The following is a 25106-nucleotide window of genomic DNA, read 5'->3' on the forward strand; positions in this document are numbered from 1 at the left end:
CCTCAACATGCGCAGGTAGGACCGACTTCTAGGGAGGGAATTTCATGACCGCGGCTCCTTCTGCTTCTGCATCTCGACTGAGCGTGTCTCGTCACGGAGGGGGTGTGAAACATGGCCCTCAAAGTCTCCGGTTTGAGGAGGTAAGTATCTCAAATATCTGTCTTTCGGTCAGGGCTCTTCATAATTTTTTTTTTTATTATTTCCAAATTTATGCAGAGCCATTTCACACTAACTAATAATAAATTTGTAATCTTTATTTAGTAGGAGGAAATGGCTCCATTTTCTCTTTCTCATAACTTTATGGGTGTAATAAGAATCGTCTGAGCATAAATTAAAGAAATTAGACGTTTGTCTTTTAATCCAACCACATCTATGCACACGTCTTCGCTGTTTCCCTTCCGGCTGTTAGGATAAAAGAGTTCTTATCTGAATAATACTACCGGCTTCAACAGCACTGAACATTTTCACATAGATACTGTACTCCTCAAAGTTTTTATCCACACGTTTCCTGCTACAGTCAACTTGAATATGACTGAACCACATGGCCAGTTGCTTCATGGCCAACAGCGATCCATTCTTGGGTAATTAACACAAATGGGAGAGCATTAATTATGTCAAGAGTTGGCAAGCTGGCTTGCTCTCAGCATTTTGGGAGTGCCTAAGGGGTACTGAAACATGCACAACAGCAAAGGGAAAGTCTGTCACTTACAACCATGTCAAAAGCCAAAAGACGATGAATCGGGAATTCAGTCAGGAGTTAAAGGAGAGGGCACATCATTACCTAACTGAGCTGAAAGAATGATTACATGAAAGGATTGTTCTAGGAATATAACAGAGGCTTTGTCTTGTCTTCTGATGGTAGAGGTAGGGTTTTCTTATATATTTCACTTCTAACCCGTTTATATTTTTTCATCAATTTTTATCAGTTTCGTCAGTGACAAAGTAGCACATAAAAGATTTATTATTAAAAGGGAGTTTTTCATTCCCAACATCTCTATGAAGCGAAGCTTTCTCTTTCTTATATTTCTGTTGTTGTTTACAGAACTGTAGGAAGAAGCTAAATATAGTCAGATGGAAGACAAGCTTGATGAACAGTTATAGGAAGAAATCCTCCAAGGAAAACAAAGAAAAACTCAAATCATGCTTCAAAGAAAACACTTACCTGTCTTAGAGGAATTCTCTGACATGCAGGGCTATAAATTTACTTGCTTTCTTGCTGAGAGTAAGATGAAGAATCAATACTACTCTTTTACTCACAAGAAGCCAGTTTCGGAAAGATAGACTGTTGAGTGTTGCAAGATCAAACTAGGTACACTTTATGTGAGTGTGTCTGAATTCATCCATTGCACTGTAAACGCACATCTATCCACTGCACAAAGTTGTTGTGTGTCTTAAGTAGGATTAAAACTTTAAAAAGTAGAATTGAAACCTTAAACTTAGCTGATAAAGCTGCTGCTTTAAACTGATTAGATATTTCTGCCACAATAGAAAATGTTGGTGTGTCATGCAATATTTATCACGGTACTTTAAAGAAACCTACTATTAACAGCACATATTTCCAGTAGCCTGTCCTTTTTAGCTTCTGTTGTAACTACAACAACTGAACTCTGACTGCTAGATTTAGACATGGTTAACTTAGTTAGGAAAGGCTGAAAGATTGAAAGCAAGGTGAACGATTGCTCAAGTCTTGGCAAATTTTCCGCAAATGTCAGGCCCTTTAAAGTAAGAATAAAATCATACATTTGAGCCCCATATAGCTGCACTAGTCTAGAACAGTGATGGATTGGTGCTTAAGACAGACAGCCCACTGGGGCTCTGAAGATGCTCCTTTAACGTGAAGGGCATAGTGTTTGAGACCACACCTCTGAAGAGGCCTTGCTGACTTAGCCATTAGTCATTTCTTCAGACACTACACACACACTGGTACATATTCCTCAAGCAAACACACACATTAGCAGGAGAGTTCACACTCTAGAGGTGGGTTACGCCCTCAGTAACATCACCCCAACCTCATCCATTTCTCAGCTAGACAAGCTGCAGCATTTGCCTTCAGAGGAGAGGCCTCACTGTCTCTATCAGTCATGTTGATGACGGATTCAGAATAGCTGTAGAAAGCTTTCATAACGCAGGACACATAGAGGAAGCTAAAGCGGCCGAGTGTGATAATACAAGTGTGAACAAAATGTAGCACTGCTCAGACACTTCAGCTGTGAAAGATAACCTCAAAAAGCTGTGTAGCTACTGCTACTGGCGACCGTGGCTCAGGGGGTTGGGAATCGCATCTGTAACCGGAAGGTCGCCGGTTCGATCCCTGGGCTCTCTGTCCTGGTTGTTGTGTCCCTGGGCAAGACACTTTACCCTACTTGCCTACTGGTGTTGGCCAGAGGGGCCGATGGCGCGATATGGCATCCTCGCTTCTGTCAGTCTGCCCCAGGGCAGCTGTGGCTACAACTGTACACTCCACCAGTGTATGAATGTGAGAGTGAATGAATAGTGGTATTGTAAAGCGCTATATAAATCCAATCCCTTATTATTTATATCAGCCACCTTTGGCAATATTTAAGTAAATAGAGAGATACTTCAACTGAAAGTTTTGGTGAAGTATTTCATTGATGCTCGTATAAGTAATTAGTAAATATGCACATAAGTTCATGCCCTCATTGAGAAAGCTCTCCATATGAAGGATTAGAATTTGCCTCGGAGACAGCCGGGCAGAAATGATCTGATTTAAGTTAAGCACGAGTGGATGGAGCCATTGAAATACAGTTTGTTTGCCTGCATAACACATGATGATGCCCTCTGAGCATAGCGATGAAAAGATCAGCTTACCCCTGACTTGTAGTAATGGTTTTGAGGAAATAGTAAGGCTGCTTATTTTCTGACATCATTAATTCTCTAAATGAATTTGCTAAATGGTTCCAGTGTGAAGCTGACTGCTGGCCGCTTGTTGACATTCTAGACATACAGTTTTTGAGGTAACCTTGTGATGCATTTACTAACAGAATATATGTCTGATATATGACAAAAAGGTTATCTATCACTTTATGTCACCAATAGCTAGTTTGCCTGTAGTCAAACTAGAACATTTCATTAGAACAATGAAACTATGCTTATAAAAAACAGTTATGAACAAACCGATTCTAGACATCTGCATACAACACACAACCTTTGCAGAGGTCACGTCAGTGGCTCATACACTGTCTCATACACTTTAGTATGACTGGAAGTGTTTTTAAAAACCTAGCTACCTCCCCCTGGTGGCAATTAAAATTAATCCCGCTTTAACGCCCCTCCATGTTCATGTCAATTTTCAAACTTGGAAGCTGCTTACAACTTTTTCATTCAGCTTACACGGTAACACATTTGACATATAAGGAGCTTAACCAACTGTTTCCCAGCCTTTTGGAGCTGGGAAATATTGATAGTTGATAGTTTTTTCCCGCGCACCAGGCATAGTGTAATTGTTTCGATTTGTCCCTGATATGCTGCTTTCTTCTGACCACTACTCATGCTAGGGCCTTCATCTGGGTCGGATTTTCTCCAGGATCCAGGTCAGACTGATTACTTTTCTTTTCAACTATTTAACTATTTATCTATTGCTATTATGTGCTGTGTTGTTCTACTCACAGCATGACTATTACGTAATTGCTTCTTCCTCTTCTTCTGTTTTACTGGCAGTTGGCAACCCATTTAATTAGAGCAGGTAGTTGTACTGCCCTCTAATGGAAGAGAGTGTAATTGCTCTGCCTGTTTCTCACGTGGGTCGCTTAGAGCAGCGGTCCCCAACCTTTTTTGTGCCACTGACCAGTTTATGTCTGACAATATTTTCACAGACCGGTGTAAATACAACAAAATAAAACCAGTACCGTTGCCAAAAAAAGAAGATTTAATCATAACACAGAGAAAAAGACCCAGGGAAACGGAGTTAATGATAAAAGCATTTAAAAAATAACGATAAAAACCCTGAAAACCATAAATTTCACACCCGAGCCTCAACTCTCGCGGCCTGGTACCAAACGACTCGTCCCGGGGGTTGGAGACCGCTGGCTTAGATTACCAATCAGGTGAAACCAGATAATCTCCCACGGTACTCTTGATCATTTCTCATGGCACACCTATGTGCTGCGGCACAGTGGCTGGAAAACACTGGTTTAACCCCTTATTGAAATAAAACTGAAATGACTGTAGTACCTTTAAATTTACCATAGATCACTGTAATTACTGTAACGCAGTGAGATGACTGATTTATCTATGGCTCCGAGGTTTGGATTTCTCCAAATTAAATATAGTTGATCTTCAAATCATGTCGCAAAAATCTTTGTTCCATTCAAAATCTAAAAGGTACTTGTCAAACAATTTCTCCAACTTCATGCACCATCAACATCACATACAGCATTTTTCTTTTTCTCCTTTATCTTAACTGCAATGCAAAGAAAACACAGAGGTCACCTGCTACATGTTATTCATGTGTTGTGTTATAAACTCAGTCAAAGAGACCTGTGAGTGTGATACTGATGTTTCTCCATCATTCCTGAACAGAAAGCAACCGTGCCATCTATTGATGTCGGCTTACTCCCCCATCTGTGTGGCTCTTCTGTCCTTCCTCCTCACTCCAGCTTTTGGTCGTAAGTCACATTGCAGCACAGTGTGGAGTCACCTGACACAACACAAATCAGAGTCCCATATCTTACATGGATTACACCATTGCTGTGACTCTGTCTTATAAACACAAAGAAATAAGGTTACTGTTAACACCCCAATGCTGACCTTTGATAAGTCAGACTCATCATTAGAAGTCACAAATCAAAAGCCATAAATAGTATATTATTGACATATTGTGCCGGTCTGTGTGGTGGCAGTACATCGGATTAAACGTGCACTCTGATAATCGCGGCAGACTCACTCCCCGCTCTTGTTTGGGGCAGATTGTGCACCGCTTTGTGGAATTCGCCTCATTATCCAGGCGCACACATGCAGATGCACGTGGCATTTTAAACGTGGTTCATCTCCAGCTCGTTGCACTAATGACGGGCTTTCTGAGCGTAACGCTGCGGCAAGCAGTAACTTTTAACAACTTGAGGCCCACATGCACAGTCAGATAAGTATTTAGTGGTGGTAAATATCTCATTTCTCAGCAGTTTTAATGGGGATGTGGGAACGACTTCCAGATGTGTTGTGTTCACGCCGCTCGCTGTCAATGAGCTGAGTCAGCTCATTGACTGGGGAGCCCCTCTGGCTCTCACCATCTTCGTTTCCCAGAGTTATTCACGAGGATTTCCTCCTGAACAACTGCACTGTGAGGAGTCAGGATAGCGCCCTCCTCTGGCACATCACACAAATAGATTTTCTGTGACGATGAAAGTGTTTTTCACTAGAAACTCTATCAACTGTAAACCTGTTGTGATGTAAAACCTGTCCATTATTTTATTATGAGCATACAATTATAGAATAAATGTGTAATATTAATGATGAAAGCAGAAACAGGATGGTGGTGGGATGTTAGCAGGTTGTAATTTTGATAAATTGCTTCCACATTACCCCGCTAAAATGTTCCTAATGACTTGTGGCTTTTTCTGCCTGTTGTAGTTTCTGACCTTGGTGAAATATTCTGAACAGGGCGCTGAGAGATCTGTATTATAAATTTCAAACACTGCTTTGATTAGTCTGAACTGCAACTGTCTTAATGCTCAATCATCCAGCTAAGTAAATCCCAAAAGGCTGATTCTGTTTATCTGGATGTAGCATTTTCAGCTACATCCAGATGAACAGAATGAACCTTGTGATGTTAATCCAGACCTTGCTTCTCCTTTGTTGCTGTCTATGACAAATGAATGAACGTGGCCAGTATTATATATTAGCCTTGCCACATTTAAAGCAAACAACAAGTGCGGCAGGATTTTTTCTTTTCTTTTTGTCCCATCAGAACTGGACCTGAACAGACTGGATGGAGATTCTGTCTGCCCGCCAATAAGAAGTGGCCAAGATGACCTTCCAGGTAAAATACTTAGTGGGACACTCTTTGAAAATATACAACAGAAGCTTTAAAACAACAAATCCAAGTCTAGAAAATCCCAAAAGGAGAAAAGGAAGGCGGTGAGTTTAATTGGAGGAACAGGGTGGGCTGCCTAATGCCTCAAGATTTCAAATGAGGCAAATAAAATGTTCCACTTGAGTTTAACAAAACTGTAGAACAATACAAACTCAGCAGCTTGTAACCGCTTGGCACTGCTGCTCTGTTCACTCCTACACATCTGCTCACATGCTGCTCTGTGGTTTTAAGTTATTTACAATAAAGTAAAAAGCGTCTTTGTTTACATCCTGTTCATAAGGAAGAGTTTACACTTTAAATGTATGGAAAGACTATTTGGCAAGGATTGGAAATCAGCCTGCCCCATACAGTGAATGCACCTCATTAATATTTTATCCATGCAAGCTCCTGTAACTCCTGCCAAGTTAAACTGTGTCAATGTAAATACAACAAACATATGTAGTAAATGTACAGAAGCTGAAGCGACAACTGATTCGCTGCCTTGTCATAAGATCATTTCAAAACAGGCTGCACTGCACATGAAAGCTGTTTCTACAAACGAGCTATACAACAAAAGTGCTGATCACTACTTTATGCATGAATGTAACAGGAATGGTGTGACACAAAACCGCTAGCAATTATATTATTAGTGTGAGTAGATGTGGAATCACAGACAGTAAAATCAAAATGATTGTTATTGAAATGTTTAAACTTACATTAGTGCTCATGTTATGTGCAGTGCTAATGCTAATGCTATTGTTGTTCTCTTCACACTAATGGGATCAGCACTAATACTGCAAACCCAGTTCTGTTCTGAATATGTTGGAACATTATGCAAAATGTAAATTGAAACAGTATGCAAAGATCTGCAAATCTCGCAAACCAGCGGTTCCCAACCTTTTTTGTGCCACGGATCAGTTTATGTCCGACAATATTTTCACGGACAATATTTATGTATTGCTATTACGTGCTGCGTCATTTTACTCACAGCATGACTACATAATTGCTTCTTCGTCTTCTTCTGCTTTACTGGCAGATGGAAACCCGTTTAATTAGAGCAGGTAGTTGTACTGCCCTCTAGTGGAAGAGAATGTAATTGCTCTGCCTGTTTCTCACACGGGTAACGGGCAGTTTATGTCCAACAATATTTTCACAGACTGGCCTTTAAGGTGTTGTGGATAAATACAACAAAATAAAACCATTCATAACACATGGGAAAAGACCCAGGGAAACCGAGTTATCGATAAAAACGATTACAAAAAATAACGATAAAAACCCTGAAAACCATAAATTTCACACCCGAGCCTCAACTCTCGCGGCCCAGTACCAAATGACTCACGGGCCGGTACTGATCCGTGGCCGGAGGGTTGGGGGACGCCGTTGTAAACCCATGTTTTATACACAATATGTGATATTTGCTGCTTTTTTAATATTTCCAGCCTTTTACTGGCTCATCTAAATGTTTTTGAGACGTGTTGCTTCCATCACATTCAATCCTGCCATCGTGTCATTATCCCATGTAGGGTTTGATCTGATCACTCAGTTCCAGCTGGATGTTATTCCCCTGAAAGGTGTGAGGAAAGTGGATGGCTCCACAAACCTCCAGGTGGCCTACCGCCTCGACAAAGAGGCCAACTTCCAAATTCCAACTATGTAAGTAAAGCAGGGGCATCTTTAAAGAAGCTGATTTTTTTAAATGTCTAACAGCACCAGCCCTCATGCAGGTGTTGCATTATTACAGGTCTGGCACAGATGTTGCTGCTCGGCGAGCGGCGTATAATTGTTTGAGGAAAAACATGTCAGGACGTATTTGGCATCTCTTAGAAACACAAAGAGTCAGAGTATTTTTGGATGTGTTTGAGTGAGTGCAGAGAAATAGCAACTAAGACCCTGATTGAAGCTGTTTTGTCAGGATAAGAGAAAAAAAAACATAATTCACCACTTTAATAACTTTAAGTTGTACTTACCTTCAGACGTTTAGGTATGAGTGTACCATAGCATGTACTGACAACAGTTCTGGCTTCCTGTGAGGATCTTTGCTAGTTTGTAATTAAAGGTTAGCTGTAGTAATCTGGATGTTTAAAGGACAACTTTTTTAAACATCATTTTTTAACCATGATCTGCAAATGTTACCATGTTAACCATCATTTCCAGTAATAGGCACACAGATTGTGTTACTTGCCCATTTGTTTGTGTGGTGGGAAGCGTGAGAAGGGCTTCAATATTTCCCGTGGGCTGTCACGTTTTGTTTTAATGCTTCTAGTGTAATTACTCCTGTCAGTCCTTTTAATAATAAAACACAACTATAGTGGGCATTATTTGAAGGCTAAGTGGAATCCTACCTGGGAGACTAAGAAGTCACTCTCGGGGGCTTTCATAATGGGTCGCAGTCACTACACCAGTTCTCTGACAATCCAATATAAGTAAGCACTTGGCAATAGTGGGAAGCCACAGATAACTTTTAACGGGAACAGACCTACAGCAGGGTGGCCGAGTGGTTCAGTGGTTTACACTGTTGCCTCACAAGTCCTGGGTTTGAGTCTGTTAGCATGGACAATATTCTCTGCATTGTCTCCCGCTACTCCTGCTTCCTGCCACAGCCCAAAGCCATTGTTTGTGTCTCTGTTTATGGCCCTTTGTTAGACTGAGTACCTGTCCAGGGTGAACCCCACCTCCTGCGAGGGGTTTGTCTGCTAATATCACATCATACCTGAAATACCAGTTAGGCACTTGGCACATGGAATAGTTTAACCTCCACCTTTCTTGATGAAGATTTATGGGAGAAGAAATGCTTTATTTATGCCAAAGGTTGGGTTTACTGTGGTAAAGCAGACAAAACATGAAAAACAACTTAGCTCCATAAAATAAATATGTCAGTGTCACAACCCAAACAGTAAAGAAGGCATTCAGTAATAACAGAAATAGAAAATACAAAAAAGTGGAGTGGGTAAAGAGTATAAAAGGTAATAAAGAATATGATACAATAAAGAGCTGAAATCTGAAATGAATGCAGGTGTTGTGGCAGCAGAATTGAAGTAGATGTTAGAGAAAGTGTTCAGCTGCATGTCCAGATGGCCAGGATCCTGTCAAAAATGGACATATAGTAAACCTGGGCACCTGATCATTACAGCAACTAAACGATCAAGATTTCCCCGGTGACATAGCCTCTTAACATGGACCGACTCACTGCAGACACGTGTCGGGTCAAGATTACAGCTGGGGTTTCTTCTAGCCACATGCTCATCAGTCCGTTTTATTTAAAAACCACTTGAAGTCTTATGTTTAAAGATCTTAACCCTAACCCCAGATGCCCAATAACCTGGCAAATGTTACATGTTAATTTCCAGTAACTTGTCCTAGAACAAAATGTTACGTAAGCAGAGATGCCTCCTGTTGTTTCCCAGCTTGCCCGCTCCAGTCTGTTTTGGCTAATCTGTTCCTGGAGGCCAGCTTTCCTTTGAAGCTCTTATGTAAGTTGCTGGCACCCTGCATCTATGCCCCTTGGTTCAGTCATGCTAAATGTAAATACTTGTTTTTCCCCCCACCTCACAAGTCCAGTCGCACAAGCTGTGCTTTGAAGTCTTTGCTTCAGCTGCACTCCTGCTCTTGTCGTCTGCAGGGCAAAGGCAGCACATACTCGCAGCACTTAGCTGAAGAGAAAGCTCTTCATTTGTTTTATTGGGTTTTTATTACCTCACCTTAGTTATTTACTAGGTGGTAAAAGGCTGTAGTGCCCATCTATGAATGCACCACCCACTGAGATGTTGGTTTGTCAAAAACACAGAAAGCACCAGTCTGGATGCTAACCAGGGTAGCATATTGTGACTGAGCTACTGATTTATGCACTGAGACAGCCTCCCTCACAGTATCTGATTTTTGATATAATAGCAGAATTTAAAACCTCTCTTTGTTTCTTTGAAGTGTGTGCCTTTAATTTGAATCTCAAAGACAATGACGACAGGGCTTTGAGTTATTTTTACCCAAGTCTTGCACTTGATTTGATGGTAGTTTTGCTAAGTGCTGATCATAAATTAACTCTGACATCGGAAATATTTTGAGTGTTTTAACCCGGCTGGGTGAGTGGCGGTGCATTTTGGTGTGATTCGCAGAAACCAGAAGATTTGAACCCCTGCTCCTCACTTCTCCCTCAGACTCAACTTTCCTCGTGGCTTCCCAGATGAGTACTCCTTCATGACGACCTTCCGCATGATCAAGAACACCATGAGCAAGGTGTGGAACATCTGGCAAATAGTTGATGAAGATGGCTACAAGCAGGCCGGATTACGCCTGAATGGCGACGAGCAGGCTCTGGAGTACTTCCTGACAGGCCCCGATGGAAATCTGCAGACAGTCACATTCCCCGGCCTTTCTGTGCTCTTTAACACAAAGTGGCATAAGGTGATGATTGGCGTAGAGCACGACCAGGTCACGCTGTATGTGGATTGCCAGCCTGTTGATCAGAAACCCATCAAAGGCAAAGGCTCCATCAACACAGAGGGAGACACTCTTATTGGCAGGCTGGATGCTGATCCCAACGCCTCCGTAGTGGTAAGCAAGTATGGAGAACTGCCTGCTCTATTTAATAATCTTCACCCTCCTTACGAGCATTATCAGGGAAATTGTGCTCTTTGAGAACAACACATTCAGGTTTATGTGTGTGCTGAGCTCTGCTATAATTCTAAAGTGCTGCTGTCACGGCAATTCTGCTCAGCTGGGTCCCAGTAGGAAAAAAGGATGGGGATTGGGGGGGGGGGGGACTTAATCCCTGCAGAGAATCACATTGGTGGAAAAGCAAGCTCAACAACCCATATAGACAGCATTGATTCCAAGCTACAAAGAAGTAACAGCACCACGAAGAAGCATTTCAAAGCCCTTTCTTTTCTCAGTTTCATTTATGAAAATAATTCCACATGTTACCATGTCTTTTTTACAGTTTGAGCTCCAGTGGATGCTGATACATTGCGACCCAAAGAGAGCCCAGAGAGAAAGCTGCAATGAGCTGCCTCCCTCTGAGGTACAGTAGCAGAGACAAGGATCTGCTCAGCATCTGTTGTGGTTTGTGGTTTTACTCAGGTTGATGGAGCTTCCAGTATTTTTGAAGGGAAGCGGCAGAAATGCTGAGACAGAGCTGCAGAAGTGTAACAAACACCTCGCCAAGCAGTTTTACTCTTTAGCTCTTTATTTTTTATTGTCAACATTGAGCTGTTGTCCTACAAACATTTGTTGGAGGAAGAGCTGTTTAGGAGCTACTTTAAACCTACAGACTGTATATATAAACTGTGACACCACCCACTGGTGCCTGGACTTAGCATTTTGAAGTAAGGGTATTGGTTGCAGCCATATTGGCCTTCCTTTTTGTTGCTTGGTTAGCAAAGCATATCCACAGTTAACTGCAATATTTAAAGGGGAGTTAACGTCAATAGGTGAAAAACAGCCTTAAAACAAATGTATGTATTTAATGGAGAAACCAAACAGCCATCTTTATGCGGTTTTATTAGCGGAAAAGGGGTAACTTTAACCCTGTTACACCAAGTGCATCGTAATTGATACATGAGGCTTTGAGCCCTTTATTATATTATCAGTGTGATTTTTTTCTCCTGAAAATCTGATGTATACAGTCAGACACTACTATGAGCAATTAACTGCACAGGATGTGGCAAGAAAGAGGGGTTTTTTTTTTGTTTGTTTTTTAAAAGCATAATTAAAACGTATACGTAAAAATAAAACTAAAGTATAGGAATAGTTACTCCTTGTGCAGTTGACTTTTTCAACTGCACAAGGAGTTTTCCAACCCCGGGAATATTACTCTCTGCCTCAACAATGTGTCCCAGTTATTCTCTGTTTATAATTTAATTTATAATTAAATATTATGTTTCATTTCTACTGTGATTAATGAGATGGCTGCCTGCGATGAAAATGCCACTCTGCAGTCTCACATTTCGTGCTCTGTGAACTCTGCCGTGCAATGAATTAGGATTAGTGAGAATTGTTTTTATTTTTTTTTAATTTAATCACTTTCATCAAAATGTGACTGATTGTACACCCTGTGGACAGATTCATTTCCTGCCCTGGTGCACTCTATTAGCTCTCAGGCTAACACGGGGAGTGTGGGTACTGTTTACGGGGCTTTGTATTTAAATGACAGCATGACATCACTCACTGCCGTTGTTGTGAACCAGAGCGCTTTTGCTGACACTTTTGGTGAGGGTGGTGTGACTACTTTCACTAACTCTCCCTTTATCTGATTTCTCTTGCTTCTTCAGATGTATGCCAATGCTGAGGTATTTATTTTTCATCTCTACTTTCTTTTTGCTTTGTGATTTTAAACCAATAATCTGTTTCAGTGCTTCAGTTGCCTAATTGCCTTAATGCTTTGTTCTATATCTAATAAATGGTGGTGATATTATTTGTTTTTAGCATTGCATAGGTTGACCATTCTTACATTTGTACATCAAATCATGTGCCCAGAAGTGACTTAAAACCAGGTGGCACAGAGATAATTTCCATAGATTATAACTAAATCTGTGAAGAAGAAGCCTTTACGCTGAAAAAGACTTTATCTTCTCTTCTACACAAGTGTTTAGATTGAACGTTTAAATTCAGTTATCTAGCATTTCTCAAGTTTTCTGTGATAATATGTTAATTGTTTGTTTGTCTCTTCTGTCAGCCTGAAAAATCAATCCCAGGCCCCCCAGGTACCCCTGGCCCAGAGGGCCCCCGAGGGCCAGCAGGAGAAAATGGCAGAGATGGAAGAGATGTAAGTATTTCCTACTTCCATTAGCACAGAGTGAGTATTTTTCTCTCTTATTTGACTTCTTTTATTTATCTCTCCAGGGTCTTCCAGGGCCTCCTGGCAGTCCTGGCGCTCCTGTGAGTATTAAACGCAAAATGATATACTGACGACGTACCTCGAGGCTGCGTTCTCCCTCTCAATGTGTTTGTTTGTCATATGATACCCCAGGGAAATGATTCACGTCGCGGCTCAGTTACACAGTTTCAAAACAGATTTGTCTGACACAATATGACTCGGCATTGCTTACTATGATAACACTTCTTTGTAGACCAATCCTGTTACTTCTGTAGTGTGTCTCCAGTGAGAGAGTGTTGAAATAATCTGGGTAAATTAACTTCAGAACATCCACCTGGTCACTGACAGCTAACAGTTATTCTGGCAAAGTTTTCTACACTGAAAGTGTAACATGACCAAAGTCAGTCTGAAACCCTGATACTTTATCAGGACCTCTAACCTCTTGAATTACAGGACTCAGTGTGGGAACTACCCTCAAGTGGCTGTTAGAGGAGTTGCAGTTTTTGGATCTTTCTTGATGGCTTCTTTTTTTCACCCTGGAGGTTGCTCCTTAATTACAATCCATTCCAATGTTCATATATACTAACTTTAACAGTGCACACAGTGGTTAGAATTATCTCTTAACAACAGCAATGGGATGTGACATAGAGAAGAGGTTGGTGTGGATGAATGGGTCAACAAAACATTGGACTTTAATTCAAATACAATGTAAACGGAATATCAGTATAAATCTCTTTAAGACAAAAGTCTGGATTTCAAATGGAAAGCATCAGTGATGCTGTAGTAATCAGCAGCTACTAGGTCAATTCTGGTTTTTTGAAAAACATGCACAGTGCAGCTTGGTAAGTTACGAACTTAAAGGCACTTGTTACATCTTATTTTTTGTTGACAAGGGCCTGTGTTCATAAATACTTAATATCCAAGGGCTTCAACAGGAAAAGGGTCAACTTGGGTTAACATAAAGTTTTTTTTTAATGCTTTTCCTGTTTGGTACAGCCAAATTAAAAAGCTTATGAAAGAAGAGTTGTCAGGCCAAAATGCATCTACTGCTTCTACTTTAACTTCTAATCTTCTGAAGATGTGGTTGGTTAGCATATGGCTAAACACAGCAAAACCCAAATGCTAGAGATCTGTTGGATAGTAAGAGGTTAAATAGGTTAGTGTCACAGAATGCGGTGGCAGACTGTGGAGTAGCAGTGAAAAGGAGGACCCAAAATACAGGACTCTTATAATGAACAGTGGATTTATTTACAGTGAGTGGAAAAACAACATGGCTATATACAAATCCCAGCACTGTGGCCCTGTGGCGATTCTCCCTGAATCCAACATAGTGCAGATGTCCATGAAAGGTGAAAAGTAGCAACTCTAAAAACTCCTGTTCCCAACACCGTGACTCCAAAAGTACTCTGCTCTCCGATTCCCGGTAACACACAAACGCACTCAGGTTAGCAGGATTAAACGAGTTTTGACTCCAGGATCAGCGCTGACTGGAGCTCAGCCACACTCTTAAATAGGGCGCTCTTAACGAGGCCATCAGCTGCAGTTGGTGATGGCTGAGAAGCGGCAGGTGTGGCAGCTTCCAGCGTGGGAACACTTCCGGGTCGCAATCCCTCAGCAACCCAAAACATCCAGGAATATGAATGAACATAAACACACACAGGGAGACGGAGGAAAAAGGATACACAACAACCAAAACACTACATACGGAAAAATAGACATAAATACAGAAATACATGAGGCCTGGGTCCCTAGGCCCAGGCCATGACAGGCTGCGTCATATGGCTGCCTCTCACAGACGTTTTTTCCTGTTAAGAGTTTTTTTATTCCCACTGTCGCCAAGCGTGTTCTCATAGGGGGAGGGGTGTCCAAATTCATGAGCTGTATCCTCCTGGCGCTGCATTTATAGACCGATTATGTCACAGCGACGCGACAAAGGCTGTCCAAATTCGAAGACTCGTCCAAATGCAGCTGACAAATGCGTCCTCCTTTTCCCCAAATTTGAAGGATGGGTCGGGTGTATCCTTCGTCTTCCACCATATCCCAGAATTCATAGTGCGCCCCAGCCAATTCCAGTTTCCAACAATGGCATCAGCTACTTAGTTTTAATATTACTCTTATTACTCTTTCTGAGTCTGAGATATTTTTAGGCGAGAATGTAGCTGTGTAAACTTCAAATATCTGCTTGGTTTATCAAGACATCACATATTTGCAAAAGTGCTCCGATGTTTTCAGAGACGTCTGTTACCCACCAGCTCGATAGCTAGCTGGGGCGAGAACACCAAACTCCCGGCACATCGTTTTCAAACTCCCGCGGTCTTTTGCTACTCAGGTTAAACATGATATATAAGTCACTTAGATAACTTATAAATGTTATTGTTTGGCTTTTTTCAGTGTTTTATTTGTTTGTGAGTAAATCGGTTTGGCTGAGATTAAAGTTATAGTTTTAACACAGCTGAATAAATGTCAAACAGAAAACTGATTAAACAGAAGTGTGAAATGATCGAGAATTTACGCCAGTGTCCTGTTATATTTTAGATAGAAAGATGCAGGAGGGAGACAGCTGCTGACGCAAAAGGCTAGACCGTCCAATTTTGCAGCCGCTCACTTCCGGCCTACCCGACCTTCGGAGGATCCGGCCCACGTAGACCGTGAAGGCCAGGTCCTCAGGAGGATGCAGTCTATGAATTTGGACACCCCCAGGGGGTCATTTGCTTTTTGGGGTTTTCTTTGTATTATTGCAGGGTCTTTACCTGACACTAGGAAGCGCCTTGAGGCAGCTACTGTTGTGATTTGGGGTTATATGAATAAAATTGAAGTCTTAGTGTTGCAGTATACTTATCTTTCTTCTACCAGTTTAATTTGATCACAAGTAGCTTTGTCACAAATAAATCAATTTCCTCCATTAAACGAATGGCAAAAATAAAAAAAAGGGGGAGTGCTCAGTAGGTAGCGTGGGTGGGAGTTCTCATATGATGTGAATGCCACTTAATGTGCTGCTATAAACTACTTAATATAGCAGTGAAATCTTGACTATGATGCCCTGTTTTCTTTCATTCAATAATAACTGAGATGTCTTCGTGACTTTATAATAAAAGTGTACAACAATTAAGTTTCCCAAGAAGAGTAGGCTTTCTACTAAAATATTAGCATTTATGCTAAAAGAGAAATTTAGGAATAAAGGCATGCTAAGTAGCAGACACAAGCCTGGTTCAGATAAAGGCCTCATGTTAAGCAGTGCCTTTGTCATTCACAGTCACGCCTCCTTTGTTTCCGACATAGCCTTACACAAGCTCATCTTGCGGTTGATCGTCGAGTGCGGCCCACCTTTCATTGATTAAATGTTGACTGGCTCTGCCTCTGTGTATCTAAGCAACGGGGCAGGAAGATGCAGGAAGAAGATAAAACAGTTTTATTCTTGTTGTGTCTGTTTCCTAGGGCAGCAAAGGAGAGCAGGGGGAGATCGGTCTTCCTGGACAGAGAGGCCTGCCTGGTCTTCCAGGACCTGCTGTAGGAAACAGCACCTGACACACATTTTTTAATACCTGCCAGTGCTGCCTGTTTGTGTGTGTGTGCGTGTGTGTGTAAATATATGTATATGTTTCAAGCTAAGGATAAAAATGTGCTCGCTAAAAATTGTTACAAACATTCTGTGTTGTAGTGTGTAAGGATGCCACATTAATTTGACTGTATGTTGACTATCTGCAGGGTTCAGCTGGTCCAATGGGTCCCAGAGGGCCTGTAGGAGAGAGAGTGAGTCAACATTTACTTTGATTCAAATCAATGATTTACAGGAAATAATTGACAATGTACTGATTTTCTCTGCTTTTCATCACAGGGACTTCCTGGCTTTCCTGGACCTCCAGGTCCTGCTGTAAGTGGAAAGAATTCTCATTTAAAGCAACATATGCATATGGAAATGACACTAAATGACGACGATGTGATAAATGCTCCTTCTTCTGTGTCTCCTTTCCAGGGTCCAGCAAGAGAAGGACCTCCTGTATGTGTTTGCTACCGATGTTGATGTTTTGTTTCTCACATGTACATGGCCTTACTGGTGAATTATCTGGTTTCTATTCATGTCTGGCAGGGACCTCCTGGAAAACCAGGAACCCCAGGAGATGAGGGGAACATTGGACCAGAGGTCAGAATGTTTTTGTGGAATAGGTGTACAACATAAAGTCAAGTCCCATAAAAAGAGCTCCCACAGCTTGCTTGTGGAAGCATGTTATTGCAACCCATAGTTGTACTTTATTGCAACAATGATGTTGGTGAGAATTATGACAGGAGCTACACTGTTGAAGCTTGTGCATCAATGCCACGCTGTTTGGGGCAGCCATGTATGAAAATGTGTTTTTGTGGAGGTAGGAGGTAAAATGATTTTGAGACATTACTGCTCCAGCAATGTCTCAACTTCATATTGTCATAAGTTGGCTGTGCGAGCTGTTTATTGTGGACCCAAACACAAGATGCAGGAGTAAACAGGTAATGCTCATAAGTGCAAAATTCCAGGAACACACAAGGAACCAAGCAAGGGAATCCAAAAAGATAGAAATGAACAGGAAGCACGTATTATCAAGGAAACTCAGAGCAGGATGAATGTTAGGGTGTCACGCAGCTATGAGGGATGACACAACAATGAACAAGCGGAGACTGAGACAATAATAACAGGTAACAGATGGGACACACAGCTAGAGACATAATAAGATGGGTGGAAGTTAAAAGCAGCACAAAACTCAGAGAACGCCCCTTGCCAAAATAAAACAGGAAGTGCAACACGAATCAGCAGGGGGGATAGGATTACCTCGACACAGTGGTAGGATAGAAAGAGCACACAGGTGTGCGTAGAAAGACAAAGATGAGACAGAAGGAGGAAGTGAATAAAAACACAAAGGGAACAAGCTAAAAGATAATGTGAGAGTGACCAAACTAAGAATAGTAGACTCAAATAACCAGACTTGAAAATCAACCATAAAGAACCCACAAAAAAAGGATGTAAACGAGACTTTAACACAAGGGCACAATAACCAGGAAAGCAAATACGGGTTAACTAAGGAACACAGAAGCCAAAACCAAAGATAACCTCAAAGAATGACTTCAAATAGCAAGAAAAATACAAACAGGAAATGTAATAATACATAACACCAAGAAAAAGAGAATACTACTTTTTAAAGGCAAACAAACAAACCCAGAATAAAAATCAAAAGAATAAAGAACTAACTGAAAACCTTTTAGTACTTTTAAAAGACATCTTATCAGTTCCAAAACAGCCACTACATCAGAGAGGACCTACTCAGCTTAAGAAGTATAGGCCTATCTCTAAGCTTCCATTATTATCGAAAATTCTGGAAAAAGTAGTTGCAGATCAACTTACCACTTTTTTAGAAAAACATGAAATTTATGACAAATTTCAGTCGGGTTTCCGTAAAAGTCACTCAACAGAAACCGCATTACTTAAAGTCTCTAGTGACATTATGATGTCAGCTGACTCGGGAGCATCCTCAGTCATGGTTTTGGTGGACTTGACATCTGCCTTTGACACCATTGACCATACCATTCTGATTAACAGGATCCGGGACGTAGTCGGTGTGTCCGGTCTGACTTTGAAGTGGTTTCAGTCACACCTCTCCAACAGATCTTTTAGTGTTTTTGCGAATCGGTTTATGTCACATTCTAAAGATCTGACATGTGGGGTACCGCAGGGTTCAGTTCTGGGTCCTATTCTTTTTCTTTTGTACATGTTACCTCTAGGACTCTAGGACTCTAGTAAGGCAGTTCCCTGAGGTGTCTTATCACTTCTATGCTGATGATATTCAGCTCTATTGTTCTTTTAAGCTGATGGAAGTCCATAAACTGTCCTCTTTAATTAAATGTTTAGCTTCCATTGAACAGTGGCTTGGTGACAACTACTTACAGTAGAACTCTGAGAAGTCAGAAACATTAATTATTGCCCCCGACAACCAGATATCTCTAATCAAACAGCATCTTGGTTCTCTTGGCTCATCTGTTCACCTGAGCCTCAGGTACCTTGGTGTGATCTTTGATTCTGCCATGTCCCTAGAACAAAACTCTCGCCAGTTAATTAGGAATTGCCTTTTTCAGCTAAGAAACATCTCCAAACTGCGAACTTTGCTGTCTAAATCTGAGTTAGAAATGGTTAGATGGTTGGCTCGCTTAGATTATTGTAACAGTCTTTTTCTTTGTTTGAGCAAAAGGAATCTTGACTGTCTCCAGTTAGTCCAGAATGCTGCTGCAAGGCTTTTAACTAAGACACGAAAAAGAGAGCACATTACACCAGTGTTACGTTCATTACACTGGCTTCCAGTACATTTCAGAATTCATTTTAAACTCTTGGTACTGACTTTTAAAGCTTTGAATTGTGATGCCCCTGCTTACATTTCTGATCTTTTAGAACCCCGCGCTCCCTCTCGAAGCCTGAGATCATCTAATCAAAGGCTGTTGGTAGTCCCTCGAACATATTTTAAAACCAGAGGTGATAGATCTTTTAGAGCGGTGGCCCCCAGGTTGTGGAATGCTCCATCATTACGTTGCCTTGATTGTATTTATTCTTTTAAAAAGCAGCTTAAGACTCATTTATTTAGATTGGCTTTTAATTAGATTTGTGCTGTGTGTTTTATTATTAATGTATTTTATGTATTTCTGTTTTATATTACTGTGAAGCACTTTGTGGTTTTTAGTGCTATATAAATAAATTGATTTGATTTGATTTGATTAAATGTGTTATTGCAGGGTCCACCTGGGCCTAGAGGAGGACCTGGGGTTCCAGGGCCTCCTGGCCCTCCTGGCCCACCAGGGCGTGTGGTAAGAACCTGATCCAACACTGGTTTTATTATCATGTGAGACTTTATTATTTCATACATTTCCTACGTTATATACATACATGGTACAACAGCGCACATGGGGTTGTCTACCAATCAAGGTTGGTGGTTCGATCACCGGTACTTCCAGTCTTAGTTCTTAGCGATGCTAACAGCACACATTGTAACTAGCCCTTTCCTTGCGGACAAATCTCGTCCTGAGCTCAGATCTCTGTATGAAATCACGAGCATGTGATGGTCCCGCATGCAGCCGTCTCTTTTCACACATTCAAATCTGGAACATAGATTTCTGTGAACGTCTAACCCCCTGTGGCTGTTTTAGATCTCACTCTGCTGTGTTTTAGGGACCGCCCGGTGCCAGCAATGAGGGAAGTGGGGAAGCTGTGAGTGTTTTTCTGTCTTATATGCTGCCAAATTTTTCCTGGATGCATGGCAATTGGAGTGGTGACAGTGAATTTGTGACCAGAATGAGTCATGTTAAAAAGAGGCTGGTAACAGCCACGCTTGTTGAGTATCTGACTGGCTGTGTATGTTTATAGTGTCCTGCTGCCTGCCCTGCTGGACCCCAGGGGCTGCCTGGGCTACCAGGGATGAAGGTGAGGAATGTTAATGAAGGATGTTCAGTGATTCAGCTAATTAAAAGCCAAACCAGACATTTAAATTAGTATTCTTGTCAGACTGGGAGAGGTTTTTTAAATGTTTAGGTTATCATGGGACTGCAAAAAATCTTCATTTCTATTCCATCTAATATCATTCTGCAAGGCGTAGCTTTAGACTTAAAGTTTACTTAATAGGCTGTGAAGCTCAACATCTCATCATCCTCAATAAATATGGAATGACTAACATCAATGCATCGATAAGTGTCAGCAAGTCAGCAAGAATGAACTGTAGAAACTCAGACTCTGACGATCAGGTCAGGACATTATCCAGAGTTGTCCTTTCTCACATGTAACTCAAAGAGACTGTATATAAAAGATGGATTCAGATCTCTGGATGTCACTATTGTGCCAGCACCCACTGATTTTTTGATCTTAGCATGACATTAGCCAAATGTTATTTTTTCTGAGCCATATGTCACCATATTTTGATAAGCGAGTGGCATGCTAATTTGTCAGCTAACATTATCAACCGTGTTTACCAAACGAAGCACAGATATACATAGCTATAATTAGGGCTGCATGCCACGTTAATAACATAATGGAAATCCACACAACAAAGTTGAAGCATAGAGTTAATGGATAAGCAGACGATTTTATTTAAACCATTTTATTTGTCAAATAATTGCACTGAAACTGCTCCAAAAGGTACCAACAGCAAAAATAAGGACTCCTGTTCAGTGATTTGTTTTAGTGAAGGTGTGGCTTTGCAGACAGCGATCAGCTGCGTATGATTCAGAAAATAATCTGGAAACATTCTGTAGAACCCACAACAGCTTTTGTACCGTGCTGTAAAAATAGATAGATAGATAGATAGATAGATAGATAGATAGATAGATAGATAGATAGATAGATAGATAGATAGATAGATAGATAGATAGATAGATAGATAGATAGATAGATTGATTAATGATGTGATTGTTACCTTTAGGGACACAAAGGTCTGGATGGTGTGCCTGGAAAGGACGGCGTTCCTGGAGAGAAGGTACAAGCAGAGTGAAAACCAGACAGAGCATACAGTACATACAGTAGTTACCTTGTAGCAATGAGCTATGTTTCTCTACCAACAGGATACCAAGAACCATTTGTACACATGCTACAATCCACCTTCACAAAATGTGATGTTAATGTGTTTACACTTGCGGTTTTCCACAGGGGGAATCAGGAAAGCAGGGTCCTCAAGGACCACCAGGTCACATGGGAGATGATGTAGGGAAGCTTCTCCCTTGGTTACACTGTATTAATATTAATGAAATTATGTCTCCCTAAAGATATAAAGTGATAAATATCTACAAAATAAAATCTCTTTTGTCCTTATAGGGACAAAGAGGACCCATCGGAGTCCCTGGAACCGCAGGAGAGAAGGGAGACAGAGTACGTTTAACAGAGATGACACAGACATTTGGACCTTTGTACATGTAAATGAAAGCTAACTCTTCTCCATTCTCAGGGCCCACCTGGCTTCAACGGTGTCCCAGGACCCACTGGTCCTCCTGGAGCTCCTGTAAGCAGTCTTAGTTTGATCAGCTCCACGGCCTCTGATCTTCTGGCATTTGCTCTAAGAGCGAAAAAGGGATGTACTTTAACCTGTAACTAACTTTCTCTCAGGGTGTGGAGGGAATGCGTGGACGTCCGGGTTTGCCGGGGCCTAAAGGCGAAGATGTGAGTCCTGCTCTCTACCTAAGATGATTTATATAACAAATCATAATTCGAAAAGCATTTAAAAAAATGTGATTTGATCTTGTTTAGGGAGCCATGGGAGCTCAGGGATCACAGGGTCCTCCAGGGGAAAAAGGAGATACTGTAAGTAAGCTGGAAGATATAAAGTAGAAGTGGAAGAAAATGGATGAATGGTGAGACATTTATTTTTAGCACAGCATTGCTTAATATATAGTGTTTTTCAGGGAGGGCCTGGAAATAATGGCTTAGATGGAAGTCCTGGAGTTGATGGCGCCAAGGTAACCGTTATCCCCTGTGATCTTTTTACTAATAAAAGTGCATCATACTAAACTAAAACTCAATAATTGTCTGGGAGACATGGAAAGATTGAATTGGATGGGCCTGTTTGTAAAATATACAAGACAGAAATACATCAAATCTACAAGCTAATGGTGACACGTGGCCAAGAAAGGCTGACTCAACCAAAAATCTAAGAGTATACAAGTATTCAGTTAATTAATTAAGAAAGAAGGAAACACATCAAATATTATTATTGCATATTGCTATTAATGTTTGTTTTTATCAGGCTTGAAATGTCTGACAAAAAAATAACGATTAAAAACCCTAAAAACCATGAATTTGTGAATGAAGTGGGGACCGCTGGTCTACAACATATGGTGTCCCCCCCCCAAAATTTACCAAATTATTCTGCTGAATGCATCATGGGTGTAGTATGGCGTCCATTGGACTTTTGGCTGGCGCCATGTTGGTTTCTTTGGAAAAATCGTTGAACACACATTAAACAAAAGTAAACTTGTATACCGCATACAACAATCTGTGCACACTTTGCATCTCCTCAACAGGGAGAGCCCGGCACTCCTGGAGCTGTTGGTGTCAGGGGGATTGTGGGTATTCCAGTAAGTCAAACTTAATTTTTGTACATTCTGTTAAACCTGTAATTGAATTATATCCTCTGTGGTTACGATTTCCAGGTGTTAGCGTTTCATTGGGAAGCTAGTGACGCTGGTAAATTAAAGGAGGACGAGCTTCTCTCTGAAGCAACAAAGCTGGTCAGCTAAATAAAACATTAAAGTCAAACAACCTGCAGGAAGGGCAAGGGCACACCTACTGTTGCCTGTAAGGCTGTGAGATGAGAGGATACAGATGTGACTTGAATGGTAAATGTGAATTCACAAACAGCACAGTAGATAAAAAGACAGTGTTTTTACTATAGGCTGTGTGACTTATTTCCAGTGTGCTTTTACCTAAAGATTTTTATTACTATTGTTTCTCAAACAGTTATAAGTGTTACAAATTGATTTCCTGTTAATGTTAAGCAACGTTTTATGCTACTTCACTGCTATGCTAATTCCCTGATCCCATTTCCTGTTAATGTTATCTATTGCTTCTCACAGAAACAGACGTGAGGCAATGACACAAACATTTTCAGTTTGTTTTCATGACATGTTTTTGTTCCTAGGGTCTGCCAGGGAAGTCGGGAGTAGCTGGAACCCATGGTGAAAAGGTAATTGGAATAATCATCCATTTAATGAGGCATGTCTTTATAGCACATCCCTAATGTTATTGCAGCTGACAGCTTCAGTAGAACACTCTCTTTGAGGTTTGAGCTGACTTATTCAGTGCAATTCCTGCTGTGGATTTAGGGCAGCACTGGTGCAGAGGGACCTGTCGGACCAGCTGGACTTCCTGGAAAAACTGTGAGATTACGCTACCCACAGAACTCTATCCATGAGCCTCTAATTTTACAGATATTTTTCATCAGTTATCTTGGTTCTGCAAGTGATATTCACACTCATTCAAATTCATTTGGATATTTTTCCCATATAGGGTGGGCCTGGAAAAGATGGAGCAGATGGAAAACCTGGAGATAAAGGAACAACTGTAAGTTGACATTTTGTCCCCATTGCTTCATGATTTTTATATTTAAATTAAAAACAAGTCACACTTTTAGACTTTTCAGGTACGTTAGTACCAGCACATTCATGTGCAAACTGAAGTTGAGGTTTTACTGCTTCTTGATGTACAGGGTCAAACAGGAAAACAAGGACCAGTTGGGCCTGCAGGTCCACCAGGAATCCAGGTGAGATCCTGTCCATCCATCCATCTGCTCCCAGCTGGGCATTCCCAGAAAACATTCAAAGAGAAACACACAGGAGCCATCCTGACTATTTGTCTAAACCACTTTAGCTGGCTTCAACCAAAGTGAAGGCGCAGTAGCTCTACTCTGAACTCCATCGATGTGTGTGAGCTCCTCTCTCTATCACTAAGGCGGAGTAAACCCGTTTTAGCTGCTTGATTGGCCTGATGACATCAGTGTTGTCTCATCGTTCAATTCTATGTTCCAGAAGCGAGTCTTTTTGTCTTATTGTCCCAGGCACGCCTTTACAGCTTTACAGAGGAACAGAAACTTTGATGACGTCTCTGGAAGTTCAATTCAATTCAATTTATACAGCGCCAAATCACAACAACAGTCGCCCCAAGGTGCTTTATATTGTAAGGGAGACCCTACAATAATACATACAGAGCAAGCATGAACCACCTGCAGACAGGGCCAAGGAAGACAGGATAAAAGGAAGCTGACATGCTGTGGAAGAGAGACTGAGATTAATAACAAGTATGATTCAGTGCAGAGAGGTCTATTAACGTTAGGGGTGGGTTTTGATTATCGATTTATCGATTGCAATCAATTCTAGCTTGGATAATGTGATATCGATTCATTAAAATCCTGAATCAATTTTTAAATATAAATTCATTTTGCCCGAAACGCCAGAATCTCAGGTTAAACCTCCAAAAATTTCGACAACCAACAAAAACTTTAAACAGTAAATGACAGCAGTACACGGATTCTGCACAAAGACGTAAACACAACAAAGCGCGGACCCGGCGCATCAGAATCAGTGAGACGTCTGCTTTCTCACCATGGACATGCTGTCGGGACTGAAAGCCGACAGCTCACTGATTCTGATGCGTCGGCGGCTCCGCTCTTTGTGTTTGTCTTTTTTGCGCTCGATTCTGAAGCTGCAGGTTTGATCTCTCTCCAAACAACATTGACTGAACCAGCAGCAGAAGAAGATCCAAACTAGCTTCACGTTTCGCTT

The 25106-nt window shown here is 41.2% G+C and overlaps 1 protein-coding gene across 3 annotated transcripts in view; it reads left to right on the forward strand.

Moving 5' to 3' along the window:
• Nucleotides 1-25106, forward strand: part of col9a1c (collagen, type IX, alpha 1c) — a 31053-nt gene continuing 5947 nt past the window's right edge. Inside the window, exons 1-30 of one of the 3 annotated variants that reach the window (XM_080864022.1) lie at nucleotides 2-140; nucleotides 3516-3551; nucleotides 4540-4625; nucleotides 5924-5995; nucleotides 7552-7681; nucleotides 10180-10576; nucleotides 10962-11042; nucleotides 12292-12309; nucleotides 12696-12785; nucleotides 12863-12898; nucleotides 16272-16343; nucleotides 16542-16586; nucleotides 16672-16707; nucleotides 16810-16833; nucleotides 16924-16977; nucleotides 19584-19655; nucleotides 20017-20055; nucleotides 20212-20268; nucleotides 21260-21313; nucleotides 21484-21537; nucleotides 21649-21702; nucleotides 21779-21832; nucleotides 21937-21990; nucleotides 22078-22131; nucleotides 22233-22286; nucleotides 22851-22904; nucleotides 23468-23512; nucleotides 23652-23705; nucleotides 23836-23889; nucleotides 24035-24088. In XM_080864022.1, the coding sequence (XP_080720148.1) occupies nucleotides 112-140; nucleotides 3516-3551; nucleotides 4540-4625; nucleotides 5924-5995; nucleotides 7552-7681; nucleotides 10180-10576; nucleotides 10962-11042; nucleotides 12292-12309; nucleotides 12696-12785; nucleotides 12863-12898; nucleotides 16272-16343; nucleotides 16542-16586; nucleotides 16672-16707; nucleotides 16810-16833; nucleotides 16924-16977; nucleotides 19584-19655; nucleotides 20017-20055; nucleotides 20212-20268; nucleotides 21260-21313; nucleotides 21484-21537; nucleotides 21649-21702; nucleotides 21779-21832; nucleotides 21937-21990; nucleotides 22078-22131; nucleotides 22233-22286; nucleotides 22851-22904; nucleotides 23468-23512; nucleotides 23652-23705; nucleotides 23836-23889; nucleotides 24035-24088 (2013 nt within the window). In that variant the 5' untranslated portion in view covers nucleotides 2-111. Of the gene's footprint in view, nucleotides 141-3515; nucleotides 3552-4539; nucleotides 4626-5923; nucleotides 5996-7551; nucleotides 7682-10179; nucleotides 10577-10961; nucleotides 11043-12291; nucleotides 12310-12695; nucleotides 12786-12862; nucleotides 12899-16271; nucleotides 16344-16541; nucleotides 16587-16671; nucleotides 16708-16809; nucleotides 16834-16923; nucleotides 16978-19583; nucleotides 19656-20016; nucleotides 20056-20211; nucleotides 20269-21259; nucleotides 21314-21483; nucleotides 21538-21648; nucleotides 21703-21778; nucleotides 21833-21936; nucleotides 21991-22077; nucleotides 22132-22232; nucleotides 22287-22850; nucleotides 22905-23467; nucleotides 23513-23651; nucleotides 23706-23835; nucleotides 23890-24034; nucleotides 24089-25106 lie in introns of all 3 variants that reach the window. The other 2 variants (XM_080864024.1, XM_080864023.1) reach the window with 2 other exon arrangements.

Source organism: Rhamphochromis sp. 'chilingali' (assembly GCF_963969265.1).
Source record: "Rhamphochromis sp. 'chilingali' genome assembly, chromosome: 17".
In the NCBI taxonomy this organism is placed as follows: Eukaryota; Metazoa; Chordata; class Actinopteri; order Cichliformes; family Cichlidae; genus Rhamphochromis; species Rhamphochromis sp. 'chilingali'.